This window comes from Rhinatrema bivittatum, chromosome 1 (genome assembly GCF_901001135.1).
Source record: "Rhinatrema bivittatum chromosome 1, aRhiBiv1.1, whole genome shotgun sequence".
Classification (NCBI taxonomy): domain Eukaryota; kingdom Metazoa; phylum Chordata; class Amphibia; order Gymnophiona; family Rhinatrematidae; genus Rhinatrema; species Rhinatrema bivittatum.
Genome location: NC_042615.1, coordinates 839,618,492 through 839,637,034, shown reverse-complemented (window position 1 = coordinate 839,637,034; position 18,543 = coordinate 839,618,492). Strand labels below are relative to the sequence as shown.

The following is an 18,543-nucleotide window of genomic DNA, read 5'->3' as shown; positions in this document are numbered from 1 at the left end:
AAGGACCTGCTCTCCAGGTGATGCATTGTCCTTTCGCACTGAGGTTATCTCCCAGGGCTACTGCCCAGGAGGGAAGGGTTAGGTCGGCCGTCATAGTTGGTGATTCGATTATTAGGAATGTAGATAGCTGGGTGGCTGGTGGGCGTGAGGATCGCCTGGTAACATGCCTACCTGGTGCGAAGGTGGCAGACCTCACGCGTCACCTAGATAGGATTTTAGACAGTGCTGGGGAGGAGCCGGATGTCGTGGTACATGTGGGTACCAACGACATAGGAAAATGTGGGAGAGAGGTTCTGGAAGCCACATTTAGGCTCTTAGGTAGAAAGATTAAATCCAGAACCTCCAGGGTAGCATTCTCTGAAATTCTCCCTGTTCCACACGCAGGTCCCCAGAGGCAGGCAGAGCTCCAGAGTCTCAATGCGTGGATGAGACGATGGTGCAAGGAAGAGGGATTCAGTTTTGTTAGGAACTGGGGATAAGGCCATCGCGGAAAGATTAAATGATTTTTTTCGGAGAGAGGAGAGAGAAAGACCTGGTTCCTGCAAGGTTTCCAGCCGCTGACTCGAGATAATATCCAGCAGCTGTGACCGGGGGGCAAATCAGAGCCCGGAGGTGGAGTCAACGTGACCCAGAGGGCGGACCCTGGACGAGGACCCGGAAGCGGCCTACAAAAGAGGCCTGCTTTTCCCCAGAGTCCTGAGAGAGGAGAGAGAAAGACCTGGTTCCTGCAAGGTTTCCAGCCACTGACTCGAGATAATATCCAGCAGCTGTGACCGGGGGCAAATCGGAGCCCCGACGGAGGCGGAGTCAACGTGACCCAGAGTTCGGACCCTGGACGAGGACCCGGAAGCGGCCTACAAAAGAGGCCTGCTTTTCCCCAGAGTCCTGAGAGAGGAGAGAGAAAACCTGGTTCCTGCAAGGTTTCCAGCCACTGACTCGAGAAAATATCCAGCAGCTGTGACCGGGGGCAAATCGGAGCCCCGACGGAGGCGGAGTCAACGTGACCCAGAGGGCGGACCCTGGACGAGGACCCGGAAGCGGCCTACAAAAGAGGCCTGCTTGCGGCGTGCGGCAGAGCCTTCGCGCCGCTGAAGCTCGCGATCAAGGGGCGCGCATGTTTCAACGGACTTTGCCGGACTTCGCCGGATCTTGCCGGGAGTTGCGGGACTGTCTGCCTTATTGCCTTTAAAGACTTTTCTGATAATGTAATTCCAATATCTCTTATCCAGCTTGGAATTGTTCATTGTTTGTGTGGCAATTTAGAGTCCTGAGTGAGATCTGCTTTTGGGGTTTAACATCATGCCTGCAAAAAGAAAAGGGAAAGTCAGGGTTTTTCCCCCTCTGCCCTCTTCTTTTGCGTCCCCCATACAGCAGACTATCACTAATTTTATGGCCTCACCTATACAAGAGATTAGGAGAGCTAAGGAGAATGATGAGACAGGGGGTTTGGGAGATCAACCTGTCTCCACAGAGGAGGCGTCTCTAAGTCCCAACGAGGGACTACCTCCAGTTGAGAGAATAGTTCTACAGGCAACTGAAGCAGTCCTATTAGATAGCAGTTCCCACGGAGCAGGTATAGGGGTTATACAACTCCCTTTGCCACCCTCTGTGGAAACTAGGTCTGGTCTCGATACAACTACTTCTAGTAGTAGTAGGAGAGTAAGTATGCCTGTTCGTCCTGAACAAATAACTCTGGAGACAATATGGGAGCTGACGGCAGGATTATCTGTTAATGTAAAAGAGTTAGAAGGGAAATTAGATTTATTAAGTATTAGACATATGCAATCACATATTAAAGAGGTTAATGAGAAAATTAAATGTTAAAAACACAAGATTTCAAAACAGCTGTTATTAAGGATAGTGATCAAATGGCTAGGAGGATTGAGATACTGGAGAATAATGCCAAGCGCTTACATATACGTATATTAAATTTTCCCAGAGTGACCGGAGAGAATTCTCAAGTTACCCTTATGAAATTTTTTCATGAAGCGCTGGGATTTATCCCTGGTGAATCACCCATAGTCAGTAATTGTTATTTTCTTCCTAAGTATAGAATAAGAAGTACATCTGAAGAAATGTTTCAGGGTAATTTGACTAATTTTCTGGAGGATTCCAGTGTAAATGTCATTGATTGGGGAACATTATTGGTGACCCTTTTTTCAATTAAGGATTTAAATCAAATCATGAAGAAATATTTTAATAGGTTTCCTATTTCCTATGTTATTTCCTATGTTATTATATGCTATTTCATATGTTATTATTATTATTTCATATGTTACTTTGAAAAGAATTAAACCATTATTACATCCTCAGGACTTCAGGACTGTGTTACAAGCCACAATTCTACCAAAGATTGACTATTGTAATGCACTACTACTGGGTCTCCCTAAAAGCACAATTCAACCTCTTCAGATGTTGCAGAATGCCGCTGCTCGTTTAATTACTAATACTCGAAGGCATGAACATATCACTCCAGCACTCATGTTCCTACATTGGCTACCCGTATCCTTCAGAATTACTTTTAAAGTTCTCTCACTCATCCACAAATCAATTCACAACCAAGAGATGCAATGGTTCTCTGATCAGCTCATTTTTCGCACCTCCAACAGACCAATTAGAAATATTCACCAAGCGAAATTAGCTGTCCATCCACTAAAACACATCAAACACGTTTCCACCATAGACCGATCATTCTCCATAGCGGGTATCAAAATCTGGAACAACATGCCGTTGGACCTGCGTCTTGAATCCTGTCACAAAACCTTCAAACAAAACCTTAAAACATGGTTGTTTGAACAAGCATTCACTCTATGAATCTCATCTAACCTAAAAATTCAGCTATCCCTTATTATTCCTCACTGGCTCCAAATTCTTTTCCTCGCATTTTGTATTTACATTCTGCTATTCCATACCCCCCACTGTTACTCAATTTAGGCTATTGTATGCAATGTGACATTGGTCTCGCTGCTGACAGTTAATTTGCTCCTGCGAATACATGGTTATTTATATTTTATTGTTTGATATTTTAATGATGTATGCATATTATCTTTAAAACCCTTGTTTCTGTAAAGCCTGTTGCTGTCAAATGTTTTACTGTTTTTTTTTAAACTGTTACATGTAAAGCCTGTTGCTAATTTATTGTTTCACTGTAAACCGAGGTGATGTATGTCTATACGTACCGCGGTATAAAAGAATCTATAAATAAATAAATAAATTATATGTTATTATTATTCATATGTTATTATAATATGTTATTTCATATGTTATTATATGCTATTTCATATGTTATTAACCCCATATATCTGTACCCAAGTTCTAACTACCTGTTCATTGTGAGACATCAACTTGTCATTGTTATTGTTTAGAATGTAAACCGAATTGATTAGTAATTCTGTTACTAGAAAATCGGTATATAAAAGTGCTAAATAAATAAATAAATATTTGGAGAAGCCAATTAAGATATTTCCCGACTTAGCTGTGGTAACACAGCAAAGAAGGAAGGCTTTTCTAGCCTTTCGCCAGGATTTGATTTCTATGGGATTCTCCTTCAGATTGCATTTCCCATGTAAATGTTTTATTTCTAAACAGGAGGAATCCTTTATTTTTTTCAATCCAGACCAATTAAAGGTTTTCATAGACCAGAGAAAACTGCCTACATCATCCCCTATTATCCAGTAATGGAATTAAGAGTAGATGTGATAGGATTTGCCACATAATTATCTGAATTTGTATGTAGTATTGTTTTTGTTTCTCCCAGTTAATTTCATGGATAATTCATAGCATCTCTCCTATTGATTGATAATGTGATGAAGATGAAGTCAGTTAAATAAGTAGAATTTACTTATTTCATTGATTGGTTTTTCTTTTGTTAAATATTTCTGTGACTGTCATCTCATGACTTTTCCTTAAATGCAACATTTATGTGTTTTGTATTTATAAAATGATAAATAAATAATTAAAAAAAAAAGATTTCTTTCCTTTGGTGTTTACTGAAGAGGATGTTTGGGAGGTACCCATTCCGGAGAAGGTTTTCATGGTTAATGATTCAGATGGACTGAACCAAATCACGGTGAACCTAGAAGATGTGGTAGGCCTGATTGATAAACTGAAGAGTAGTAAATCACCTGGACCGGATGGTTTACACCCCAGAGTTCTGAAGGAACTAAAAAATGACATTTCAGACCTATTAGTAAAAATTTGTAACCTATCATTAAAATCATCCATTGTTCGCCTGCCTGGTGCGAAGGTGGCAGACCTCACATGTCACCTAGATAGGATTATAGACAGTGCTAGGGAGGAGCTGGCTGTCATGGTACATGTGGGCACTAACGACATAGGAAAATGTGGGAAAGAGGTTCTGGAAGCAAAATTTAGTATTTTAGGTAAGCAGCTGAAATCCAGAACCTCCAGGGTGGCATTCTCTGAAATGCTTCCTGTTCCACGCGCAGGTCCCCAGAGGCAGGCAGAGCTCCGGAGTCTCAATGCGTGGATGAGACGATGGTGCAAGGAAGAGGGATTCAGCTTTATTAGGAACTGGGGAAACCTTTGGGGAAAGGGGAGACTTTTCCAAAAGGATGGGCTCCACCTTAACCAGAGTGGAACCAAGCTGCTGGCACTAACTTTCAAAAAAGGAGATAGAGCAGCTTTTAAACTAGAACAAGGGGGAAAGCCGACAGTCACTCAGCAGTGCATGGTTCGGAGAAATGTATCCTTGAAGGATACTAATGAAATAGGAGAGTTAGGGCATCCCAACAGAGAGGTTCCAATAAAAGCAAACATAGTCCATGTGCCTATATGTAAAAAGTCACTGAAGCTAATGAGTTCCGAATTATCCCTAAAAACTGAAAAGCAGGTTGTTAATACAAACAAAAAACACACTTTGAAATGTCTGTATGCCAATGCCAGAAGTCTAAGAAGTAAGATGGGAGAGTTAGAGTGTATAGCAGCAAATGATGAGATTGACATAATTGGCATCACAGAGACTTGGTGGAAGGAGGATAACCAATGGGACAGTGCTATATCAGGGTACAAATTATATCGCAATGATAGGGAGGATCAACTTGGTGGGGGTGTGGCACTTTATGTTCGGGAGGGTATAGAGTCCAACAGGATAAAGATCATACAAGAGACTAAATGCTCAGTAGAATCTATATGGGTAGAAATCCCATGTGTGTTGGTTACATTTACCCATTCAATATTGGGGTAATTGAAATCTCCCATTATTATTGCACTGCCAAATTGGTTTGCTTCCCTGATTTCTCTTAGCATTTCATCATCTGTCTGACCATTTTGTCCAGGTGGATGGTAGTATACTCCTCTCACTATTTTTCCCTATATGCATTACCTTGCACTTATCCACTTTAAATTTCATCTGCCATTTGGATGCCCAATTTTCCAGTCTCACAAGGACCTCCTGCAATTATCACAATCCGCTTGTGATTTAACTACTCTGAACAATTTTGTGTCATCTGCAAATTTGATTATCTCACTCGTCGTATTTCTTTCCAGATCATTTATAAATAATATATTGAACAGTAAGGGTCCCAATACAGATCCCTGAGGCACTCCACTGTGCACTCCCTTCCACTGAGAAAATTGTCCATTTAATCCTACTCTCTGTTTCCTGTCTTTTAGCCAGTTTGTAATCCACGAAAGGACATCGCCACCTATCCCATGACTTTTTACTTTTCCTAGAAGCCTCTCATGAGGAACTTTGTCAAACGCCTTCTGAAAATCCAAATATACTACATCTACAGGTTCACTTTTATCCACATGTTTATTAATCCTTCAAAAAAGTGAAGCAGATTTGTGAGGCAAGACTTGCCTTGGGTAAAGCCAAGCTGACTTTGTTCCATTAAACCAGTGGTTCTCAACCTTTTTCCCATCATGACACACTTGAATAACCACCCTCAGATGTGTGACAACTGCTCATTACAATTCACGGCGGAAATAAAAAATAAAGGCCCAGTATTATTTTTATTGTTAAGAATGACAGAAGGGAAAGATACACATACTGTCTGAACAGAAATTGCATAAATAGTAAACATCCCACACCAAAACAGCACCAATTTCCAGTGCTCAAACAGTAAACACCTTCTTAAGAAAAGGCAACACTGAAAATATTACACCAGGCCTTAAGACACCAATACACCTCCTCTTATGAAAACGTACCAAGCCAGGCTGCTATAGAGCCCTACACAGAAACTACACGCCAGCAGAAAACCTCACCTGAATCACATGTGCTGACCCTCACCTAACATAGAATAAAGAGACCAAAACACATAACTAGAAGCATGCAGACAAAACTGAACTGGGAACTGCAACAAGCCAGAGTCTCTGCATGCAGTGCAATAAAGGAAAAAAGAAACATCACCCATCCTTATAAAACAAATCAAGAAATATAAAATCAGTAGCAGTAAAACCATACTAACAAAAAGAACAGGTTATTTCAAAACAACTGATGAATGGAATATCCAATAATTTAAAAAACTCATATAAAAATTTTCTGGATATCAATAAAATATTTCAAAATAGCAGACACAAAGGCCCAATAATGAAAAATAATAAGGATATAAAAAATGTTTTTCTCTGCATACCTGGGAACGTTTGATATCCAGGTGTCCTGAGATTGTTTTGAATTAGCAGGAGGGATGGTTTGCTTGGAACTTTCTCCTCTCTCTCTCTCTCACACTGGCTGTCAATCACTCATATATACACATGCTTTTTCTCTCTCACATATAAAGGCTCTTAATTACACATTTACACACATGCTCTCTTTTCACGCTTACACACACAGGTTCTCATTCACGTTTACACACAACTGCTCTCTCTTTCTCTCATTTACACACAGGCCCTCAATCACATACTCACATGCTCCCTCACCTAAACCAGCTCTCAACCACATGCAGACACACATGGTCTCTCTCTTACTTATACACACAGGCTCTTAATCATACATACATATGATCTCTCTCACACAGAAAGGATCGCAATCATACACACATACTCTTTCACACAAACAGTTTTTCAATCAAAACTTACACATACAGGTTCTCAGTCATGCACTTCCATTCATGCTATCTCTCACACACAGGCTCTCAATAAGAACATAAGAACATAAGAAAATGCCATACTGGGTCAGACCAAGGGTCCATTAAGCCCAGCATCCTGTTTCCAACAGTGGCCAATCCAGGCCATAAGAACCTGGCAAGTACCCAAACACTAAGTCTATTCCATGTTACCATTGCTAATGGCAGTGGCTATTCTCTAAGTAAACTTGATTAATAGCCATTAATGGACTTCTCCTCCAAGAACTTATCCAAACCTTTTTTGAACCCAGCTACACTAACTGCACTAACCACATCCTCTGGCAACAAATTCCAGAGCTTTATTGTGTATTGAGTGAAAAAGAATTTTCTCCAATTAGTCTTAAATGTGCTACTTGCTAACTTCATGGAGTGCCCCCTAGTCCTTCTATTATTCGAAAGTGAAAATAACCGAGTCACATCTACTCGTTCAGCCTTTCCTCATAGGGAAGCTGTTCCATCCCCTTTATCATTTTGGTTGCCCTTCTCTGTACCTTCTCCATCGCAACTATATCTTTTTTGAGATGTGGCGACCAGAATTGTACACAGTATTCAAGGTGTGGTCTCACCATGGAGCGATACAGAGGCATTATGACATTTTCCATTTTATTAACCATTCCCTTTCTAATAATTCCCAACATTCTGTTTGCTTTTTTGACTGCTGCACACACTGAGCTGACAATTTTAAAGTATTATCCACTATGATTCCTAGATCTTTTTCTTGGGTGGTAGCTCCTAATATGGAACCTAACATCGTGTAACTACAGCAACGGTTATTTTTCCCTATATGCAACACCTTGCACTTGTCCACATTAAATTTCATCATACACATACTCTCTTTCTGGGTAAACAAATAAGCATGGGTGTAGCTTGCTTGTTATGGCGGTTACTACCTCGAATCAATTAAGTCTGATACTGGAATACATATCCAGCGCAGCTCATTGCTTCAACTGCAGTGGGGATGAAGAAAAGAGGATTTATATTCAGACAACAACCAACAAGGACTGAATTATATAGTCTGGGTAAACAAATAAGCGTGGGAGTAGCTTGCTTATTGCGGTGGTTATTACCGCTAACCAATTAAGCAAGATACTTCACTTAGATGCAGCTCCAGCAGTGCTCCCTATATCAATGGCGTGGTTGGAAGGTAAATAGAACCAAAAAGTTACTAATAAGGGCCAAGAGTAACAGATAAGTATGAGAAAAAAATAAATGTGAAAGCTTGCTGGGCAGACTGGATGGGCCGTTTGGACTTCTTCTGCCGTCATTTCTATGTTTCTATGTTTCACATATACAGGCTCTCAATCATTCACATACATGCTGTCTCACTCACACACACCACCTCAAACACATATGCTTGCTCATTCACTCACTCCCCCCCCCCCCCCCCCAAATTAGTGACAGCAGCAGCCTCTTCCACGTCAAACCATAAAGGCAGCAGCAACCTCCTTCACTTTCAGCCCTTGCGGAGAAAGAAGTCCCATCGGCTGCGGGGGTTGACCTTGTTCTTCGTTTTTCTCCGAACCGCACTGCTCATTCCTCAGGCTGTGCCTCTCTTCTCTTCTTCGGGTCAACGCTGCCTGCACTAGCACAGTCTCTTCTTCCTGCACACGCACCCGCTGATCACCACTTCCTCTTCCAGGCTGCGGAGGGGGGGCGGGAAGAAGAAAGCATGCCGGTGCCGCTGACTCCAGCTGTCCTGCCACGTTCCGCTCGGGCTATCAGCATTTTAAGCCCGGGTCGAGGACCTATTTTGCTGGGGTAGGGGGCGTGTGCTTGGCGACATACTGGTTGATACCACTGCATTAAACCATGTCTTTCTAATAGGTCTGAAATTTCATTTTTGAGTTCCTTCAGAACCCTGGGGTGTATACGATCTGGTCCAGGTGATTTACTACTTTTCAGTTTGTCAATCAGGCCTACCACATCTTCTATGATTTGGTTCAGGTCCATCTGAATCATTACCCATGAAAACCTTCTCCGAAACGGGTATCTCCCCAACATCCTCTTCAGTAAACACCGAAGCAAATAAATCGTTTAATCTCTGCGATGGCCTTATCTTCTCTAAGTGCCCCTGTAACCCCTCAATCATCTAACGGTCCAACTGACTCCCTCGCAGGCTTTCTACTTTGGATATATTTTTTAAAGTTTTTGCCTCTACGGCCAACTTCTTTTCAAATTCTTTCTTAGCCTGTCTTATCAGTGTTTTACATTTAACTTGTCAACGTTTATGCTTTATCCTATTTTCTTCTGTTGGATCCTTCTTCCAATTTTTGAATGAAAATCTTTTAGCTAAAATAGCCTCTTTCACCTCACCTTTTAACTATGATGGTAATCGTTTTGCCTTCCTTCCATCTTTCTTAATGTGGAAAGAAACTTTGCTGACTTTAATCACATAATTCGCTCTTCAAACTGCCTTCACCTTTCACCTCCCACTTCACTGTTTGCCCAGAGTATGGATGACTATGGCCATGACAAGGTTCACAAAATTAGTATCAAGTTCTGAACCTTCCTCTGGCTCCTACCTCCCTCTTCTCATTTTCTAAAATCACCGTGGAGAAAACTGCCCATCTTCTCTCCTCTTCCAAATTCACTACTTGCTCCTCTGACCTCATTCCCACCCATCTCCTCAGCTGTAGTTAGTCTGCAGTCTTCCCTCCCATCTGTCACATCCTCAGTCTACTACATTCAACTGCTACTGTTCCTGAGCACACCCCTCCTCAAAATAACCCTCCTGCCCTGACAACTATCATCCCATCTCCCTCCTCCCTTTTAATTCCAAACTACTAGAATGATCTGCTTACTTCTGCTGCCTTGACTCTCTCTCTTTTCAAGCCATTCTTGATTCATTCCAGTCTGGTTTTCAACCTCTGTTTCAAACAACTGAAGTGGTGCCCACAGTGGGGTCTATTTTAAAAGTTTTGCTTCACTAAAATGCCCATATCTGTGAGTACGTGGGCTGCGTGTGAATAATGTAGATTCTAAAAGCTGTTAGTTACACGCATATACACGCATGCACAAAGGGTAAAAGGTGGCTGAAATTGGGTGGGGCTTGGGCAGGGAATGGGCGTACTGGGTTGGGGGTCAACAGTTATGAGCATAACTCCGTGTTTTAGAACCGGAGGCCTCGGCGCGCGTCGGCTTCTTAGCCGCATAACTTTAATGCTGCTCGGGATGAGGAACAAGTCTGCGGAAGTCGGGTTTGATACCTAACACAATAGACTGAGGGGTTCAGGTCAACTGGGGAGAGGGCAGGCTGCAGAACCAGATTGACTGGGAAACTGATGGCCTAATTGGATAAACTGTGAATGTCCCTCATGCCAACATATTTTAAAATCCACTTGCATACGTTCATTTAAGCCACCAAAGTCCTACAGAAGATACACAAAGTAGGTTTGGTCAAGTGCTTAAAATTAGGAACATGCTTACATGTGGTAGGCGTATTTTAAAATAAAAGTGTGCGCATGATTTAAAATTCCAGCTTATCTCCAGTCACGTGTCAATGCACATGTTTGAGGACACAGGCAGCGGTGGATTCCCGATGAAGACTGGCCCAGGAGAGACCACGTGACTAGCGCGACCGGCCCACTGGGGGATGCCCGATTCCCCGATAGGCCAATCCGCCCCTGGACACAGGCAGGCTTGCTTTAACATTTTCCTGAAAGACCAAATTAGAAAACACAATCAAAGAACTTCTCAAAGCTAAGATCAGAAAAGGATGGTTTTGAAGATTTAGTTCAAGCATCAGAGTGTAATTTTTGTATTCCCTTTTTCTCATGAATGAATTTGGAATATTTCAGCTGGATTAGATGCTTTGTTTAAAAATTATGCCTTTTTGATCTAAGCATTCAGTTGCATGATATCCTACATCACTCATCTGTTATCAAAGACTTATTGGCCTATTGTCTGGGTTTTTAAAATACGTTTTTTTCTTTAAAACATTCCCTCTGCTTTGCCGTTCACAAGAGAACGCGTTATCACTTTGAGGCTTATACTTCTCAGCAGGTTAATTGCTCTTTTTACATATTTATTTAAGTGAATATTGTTCATCCAATTTTTAATCTCATAACCAGCTGTTGTTGCAGAACATGGGCCACATCGGCTCTGTTTCTTTATAGTCATTCAGCATTTTTCTAGTTTTATAGACAATACGAGCAATTCACATGGGAAGATGAGTACAACACGTTTAAGTTTTCTGTGCACGTTCTATTTATATGAATCGTCAGTATCTGACAGATTAGCAGATTGCCACATTACATTCAAGCAAGTGTTGCCAACAAATTTGGAAGTTTCTTGACCAATGATTGGAGCTATCATACCCATTTGCATTTGCAAGTTTGGCTTTATTGACTAAATTTATTTCCTTCTTATTAAAATAGAAAATAAACGTATTCAAATATTTTAGTTAGTCACACAAGCACTTTGATTCCTTAGATAAAAATGTATCTATTATGGAAAATTTGTTGTTTGCATTGCTTTGGGATTATTTCCCTTTATCTCCATCTCACTATTTAGTTCTTGCCACCATGCTACACTGACAGTGGATGGTGGATAGATACTGTAAGTACTTTTAGTGGTCTCTCTGGTTTTGGGTGTTGGATAGATGCTGTAAGTACTTTTAGAAGTCTCTCTGGTTTTGGGTGGTGGATAATCGGTTATTTACTCTTTCGGATAGTAGAAAGACTAGGGGACACTCCATGAAGTTAGCATGGGGCACATTTAAAACTAATCAGAGAAAGTTCTTTTTTACTCGCACAATTAAACTCTGGAATTTGTTGCCAGAGAATGTGGTTCGTGCAGTTAGTATAGCTGTGTTTAAAAAAGGATTGGATAAGTTCTTGGAGGAGAAGTCCATTACCTGCTATTAAGTTCACTTAGAGAATAGCCACTGCCATTAGCAATGGTTACATGGAATAGACTTAGTTTTTGGGTACTTGCCAGGTTCTTATGACCTGGATTGGCCACTGTTGGAAACAGGATGCTGGGCTTGATGGACCCTTGGTCTGACCCAGTATGGCATTTTCTTATGTTCTTAAGATACTGTAAGAACTTTTGCTGGGCTCTCTCATGTGTAGCCTGGAGGACAGAAATTATAAGTACTTTTAGTGGTCTCTTTCTGGTGTTGGGTAGTGGATAGATACTGTAAGTACTTTTAGAGGTCTCTCTGGTTTTGGGTGGTGGATAGATGCTGTAAGTACTTTTAGAAGTCTCTATGGTTTTGGGTGGTAGACAGATGCTGTAAGTACTTTTAGAAGTCTCTATGGTGTTGGATAGATACTGTAAGTACTTTCAGAGGTCTCTCTGGTTTTGGGTGGTGGATAGATGCTGTAAGTACTTTCAGTGGTCTCTCTGGTGTTGGGTGGTGGATAGATACTGTAAGTACTTTCAGAGGTCTCTCTGGTTTTGGGTGGTGGATAGATGCTGTAAGTACTTTCAGTGGTCTCTCTGGTGTTGGGTGGTGGATAGATGCTGTAAGTACTTTCAGTGGTCTCTATGGTGTTGGGTGGTGGATAGATGCTGTAAGTACTTTTAGAAGTCTCTATGGTGTTGGGTGGTGGATAGATGCTGTAAGTACTTTTAGAAGTCTCTATGGTGTTGGGTGGTGGATAGATGCTGTAAGTACTTTTAGAGGTCTCTATGGTGTTGGATGGTGGATGAATACTGCACCTTTTGCGTGAATTTCACAGAGGATGCTCTTCAGCTTCTGGCAGTGAAGATTGTGTTGGAAGTTGATGATCTCCTCCCACATTGCTCTCCCAGCTTTTGCATTCTGCTTTCCAAGGACCACTTTAAATAGGTGCTCTGAGGCTGCCACCTTCTGATGGGTCTCGTCCAACCTTTTCATTTCCTTGGAGAGACGTGAAAAGACATCAGATAAGGAAAGAGAACGGTTTCTCACATCAGCAGGAAGCTCCAGTTATGTATTTTGAGATCTTCCCAATGCTAAAATGTCACTGCGGGCTGGCTGCTTCTTGCATTCTCATTACTTTACAATGTGTCTGCCTTAGATGCAGCCCCTAGTCTCTAAAAATCAGCCCTGATTGCTCAAGTCTGTAGCACCTCCTAACTGGGTAATAATTTTTTCTTCCTGTCAGTCTCCTTCCTGTTCTGCTGCTTGCTCCCAGTTCCTTTTGCCCATGAGTTGCTTTTCTTCTTATCTCTTCTAGACGTTTCCCTCATCCCTGCAGAGACTTCTTTGACTTTTTTATGGGCATAGCCTGGGCTGGGCTTAGACTGTGAATTTAATTACTCTCCTTTCCAAACCCAAGTGCATGCTCAAGACAAGTTACAAATTTAGGTACAGATTGTAAACTGGCCCAAAGAGCTTACAACCTAAGGGGGTCGTCTACTAAGCTGTGATATTATCCCCAGAGAGTTTACAACCTAAGGGGGTCGTCAACTAAGCTGTGATATTATCCCCAGAGAGTTTACAACCTAAGGGGGTCATCAACTAAGCTGTGATATTATCCCCAGAGAGTTTACAACCTAAGGGGGTCGTCAACTAAGCTGTGATATTATCCCCAGAGAGCTTACAACCTAAGGGGGCCATTTACTAAGCTGTGACATTATCCCCAGAGAGCTTACAACCTAAGGGGGTCATTTACTAAGCTGTGATATTATCCCCAGAGAGTTTACAACCTAAGGGGGTCGTCTACTAAGCTGTGATATTATCCCCAGAGAGTTTACAATCTAAGGGGGTCGTCAACTAAGCTGTGATATTATCCCCAGAGAGCTTACAACCTAAGGGGGCCATTTACTAAGCTGTGACATTATCCCCAGAGAGCTTACAACCTAAAGGGGGTCATCAACGAAGCTGTGACATTATTAATGCTTAAATTTTATCAACCAACCAGAGCCCTAAGGTCAATGCATCATGATCTTCTTGAAATTCCTTCCCCAAAGGTGGTGCGGCTACACATCACTCGAAACTGTGCATTTTCAGTTGCTGGACCCGCATTTTGGAACACTCTCCCATTCGATTTAAGACAATCAGACTCGTATAAAGATTTAAGAAAATTAGTAAAAACATTTGTTTAAATTATGCTATTTTTAATGATTTATTCGTTATGTTTTTACCTTCAGATTTCTGACTTTATATTATTTTGCTTTAGTGTTGCAATATTAATTTTAGTACTTTATGATTTTACAGTGTTATTTAATTTAAAGTGAATATTTTAGTTGATATTATAATTTTACTGTGCTCTTATTTTATGTGAATTTTATTATGTATGTATTTTCTGCCCATCACTCAGGCCTTCATTGTGTTAAGCAATTAAAAACTTCAATAAATGTAAACGTAAATGTAAGGGGTTATTTTATAAGCTGTGATAATATCCCTAAAGGGCTTACAATGCGTTATGATTTATTTTATTTATGTATTTATTTATTTGCTTGCTTTTATATACCGACATTCGTTGGGGTACATCACATCGGTTCACATTATAACAGGATAATAGCATGACGGGAGTCGTACCATTTTTACATTGTAACATTAAAACAAGTGTAGGAACAGTATAACAGTGGAACACAGGTTAACAATTTAACAGTGAAACATAGTGAAGCGTAAGGACAGTATTTGTACATAGTAACAATTGGGGAGAACTTTATACAAGGTGTTTTTTTTTGTTTTTTTATGTCTTACTTATTATTACAGTGAGGCTTTCTTGAGGGTAAGGGAGGACAGAGGCGGGGGAGGGAGGGGAGGAGGGGTTAGGGCGCTAGCTGGTAGGCTTTCTGGAACAGCCATGTTTTCAGATGTTTTTTGAATGTTTGGAGAGAGGGTTCCAGTCTGAGGTGGGAGGGTAACTGGTTCCAGAGGGTAGGACCGGCTACTGAGAAGGAGCGTTGTCTAGTGGAGGACAAGTGGGCAAGTTTTGTGTGTGGAATGACCAGGAGGCCTGTGTTTTGGGAGCGTAGGCATTTCTGGCTTTGAAGTTGGGGAGGGTTTTTGGAGCATTTGGTTTTATGGTTGTTGATGGTTTTGTGTAATACAGTGAGGGTTTTGTATTGAGATCTGTGTGAGATGGGGAGCCAGTGTAATGCTTTTAGAGTGGGGGTGATGTGGGAGGATCGGTTGGAGTTTGTGAGGGATCTGGCTGCGGCGTTTTGGAGTAGCTGAAGTGGTTTAATGGTCGAGGTGGGTAGACCGAGGAGGAGGGAGTTGCAGTAGTCAAGCTTCGATAGTGTGAGGGATTGGAGTACTGTGCGGTAGTCGTGGTGGAAAAGAAGTGGTTTGAGCTTCTTGAGGATTTTTAGTTTGTAGAAGCCTTCTTTGATTGTGTGGTTGATGTGTTTCTTCAAATTGAGGGAAGAATCGAGGTGGAAGCCTAGATCTCTGATCTCGTTCGAAAGAGTGGAGGGTGGCTGGTTGGGGGGGCTATCAATGCTAGAGTTTACTAAGTCTGTTGTAAATTTAAGTTTTATGGTTATCCATTACTATCATTAATTGACTATGACTTGTAATAGTTGTTAGACAATTTTTTTTGCCTTATCTATAATTCCATACGAAGTTTCGCTTTGTTATTTGTACCATGTTCGATGTAATTTCCGACTTTAGTTCCCTGTAAACCGACGCGATATGTACGAGTACATGAACATCGGTATATAAAAGCCTTTAAATAAATCAATCTAAGGAGGTCATTTACCACACTGCAATATTATCCTCAGAGGGTTTACAATCTTAGGCCTAGATTTACTAAGGTGCAATAAGGCAATATTGCGAGTAAAACAGCAAGCAACATGTGTCAAATGCAGTTTATCTGTGGTGGCCCTCGGCCAGGCCCCCCTACCTTGGTCGGTCCGCCGGCACAGGGTCCCTCCCGATGCGGCCAGTCGCGCATGGTTCGCGGCGCGACTGCTCCGCCCCTTAAAGGGGCCACGGTGCGAAAACCAGGCCGGCTCCGGAAGATGACATCATCAGCCAGGGAGATTTAAACCTCTTCCTTAAGCCAGGAAATTGCCTTGCAACAAGGTTCCAGTGGTTTCCTGCTTTGTTTCTTCTGGATTCCCTGTCTTCTGGCTTGACTCGGACTGGTTACGGATCTCGTTGCTCGCTGCCTGCCCCGGACCTTTGGCTTGGATTCCCTTTCTTCTGGCTTGACTCGGACTGGTTACGGATCTCGTTGCTTGCTGCCTGCCCTGGACCTTTGGCTTGGATTCCCTGTCTTCTGGCTTGACTTGGACTGGTTACGGATCTCGTTGCTTGCTGCCTGCCCTGGACCTTTGGCTTGGATTCCCTGTCTTCTGGCTTGACTTGGACTGGTTACGGATCTTGTTGCTCGCTGCCTGCCCCGGACCTTTGGCTTGGATTCCCTTTCTTCTGGCTTGACTCGGACTGGTTACGGATCTCGTTGCTCGCTGCCTGCCCTGGACCTTTGGCTTGGATTCCCTGTCTTCTGGCTTGACTTGGACTGGTTACGGATCTCGTTGCTCGCTGCCTGCCCCGGACCTTTGGCTTGGATTCCCTGTCTTCTGGCTTGACTCGGACTGGTTACGGATCTCGTTGCTCGCTGCCTGCCCCGGACCTTTGGCTTCGATTCCCTGTCTTCTGGCTTGACTTGGACTGGTTACGGATCTCGTTGCTCGCTGCCTGCCCCGGACCTTTGGCTTCGATTCCCTGTCTTCTGGCTTGACTCGGACTGGTTACGGATCTCGTTGCTCGCTGCCTGCCCCGGACCTTTGGCTTGGATTCCCTGTCTTCTGGCTTGACTCGGACTGGATACGGATCTCGTTGCTCGCTGCCTGCCCCGGACCTTTGGCTTGGATTCCCTGTCTTCTGGCTTGACTTGGACTGGTTACGGATTTTGTTGCTCGCTGCCTGCCTCGGACCCCTTGCCTGGACTTTGACTTTGTTACTCGCTGCCTGCTGTAATAATAGTAGATTGATATATCCTACACACGTGAAGCTAGCACTATGAAGCACTATGAAAACTAAACTTACCAGAGAACCAGCCAGCACAGATGACATCATTCTTGGGAAAACGAAAGTTAACTTGGTCTTATTCTCTGCTAATAATAACAAGAGGCTCCTGCCCATTGTAACAGGGCACACACACATGCTAAAATTTATTAATTGGCTATAAGGTAATGGGTGGGCTTTTGCAGACATTTGTTGATTGGCTAAACGAAACCCTTAAATTGCTGAGCACACACGTCAGATCTTTGAGCACGCTCAGATATACCACTTGCTTTGTGTTGCTTCTGCTCCTGGAGGAACCTCACCTTCCTCCATAAATAAACCTCTTACTCTTATGACCTTTTTAGAGCTGGTCTTTATGGGGTCAATTAGTCAGGTGGGGGGGAGGGGGGTCAGCCTTTTCACACTGCCTCAGACTTTGCCTGGACTCTGACTTCGTTCACTTCCGCTTGCCGGGCCCAGTGGTTTGATTCTCTGGACTGGATTGTGTTCTTCTCTGCCTCCAGTAGTACGTCACCAGTTCCCGCTCCTTGGGGACACCCTGACGCTCCTGGTCCATCTTCCCTGTGAGGGCCCTGGCAGCTCTTCCCAAATGAGCAGGGGGAGAAGGAAAAAACCTCTATAAATGAAACTGCGCCCACACCAGAGAAAATAGTGCAGGACTAACGGAACTCTTCCATTCTTCAGAGAAAGAGAACAGAAAAAAGACAGATAGATCGAGCGGACTCTCCTCACTACCCAAATCCTCCAGAGGGTGTGACTCTGGACTGATCTGTGGTACTACAGGAACGAAAATGAGCAGGTAAGAACCAATTTTCCATTCCCTGTACATACCCAGATCAGTCCAGAGTCCTCAGATGTACCAAAGCTTCCCTAACCAGGATGGGACTGAGAGTGTCCCACTCGATGCAAACTTTCACTGAAGCCCCTGGCCACTAGAGCCTGGACATCCAGACGATAATGCCTGGCGAAAGTGTGCAATGACTTCCAAGTAGCCGCTCTGCAGATCTTCTGTGGAGAAACCAGCTGACACTCGGCCCAGGAGGCCGATCGAGAGCGAATAGAATGCACCTGAAGTCCCTCCGGAACCGGGCGCCACTGACAGATATACGCCGAAGTATTAGCTTCCTTCAACCACCGTGCAATGGTAAGAACATAAGAACATGCCATACTGGATCAGACCAAGGGTCCATCAAGCCCAGCATCCTGTTTCCAACAGTGGCCAATCCAGGCCATAAGAACCTGGCATGTACCCAAAAACTAAGTCTATTCCATGTAACCATTGCTAATGGCAGTGGCTATTCTCTAAGTGAACTTAATAGCAGGTAATGGACTTCTCCTCCAAGAACTTATCCAATCCTTTTTTAAACACAGCTATACTAACTGCACTAACCACTTTTTTGCCCCTTTTTGGCACCACTCCACAGAACAAAAAGATGATCTGACAAGCGGAAACTGTTGGTAACCTCTAAATACCGCATCAAGGTGCACTTCACATCTAAATGTCTTAAGTATTTAGAGCACCGCTCTGAAGGATCCAAA

The 18,543-nt window shown here is 42.8% G+C and overlaps 1 protein-coding gene across 1 annotated transcript in view; it reads right to left on the bottom strand.

Annotated features, from left to right (window-relative positions):
• The window catches only part of LOC115073699 (NACHT, LRR and PYD domains-containing protein 3-like), a gene marked incomplete at its 3' end in the record, with an annotated part of 70,860 nt that overhangs the window by 36,367 nt on the left and 15,950 nt on the right, over nucleotides 1-18,543 (bottom strand). The window contains exon 4 of the mRNA XM_029572336.1: nucleotides 12,753-12,933. Coding sequence (XP_029428196.1) covers nucleotides 12,753-12,933 — 181 coding nt within the window. The remainder of the gene's footprint in view (nucleotides 1-12,752; nucleotides 12,934-18,543) is intronic.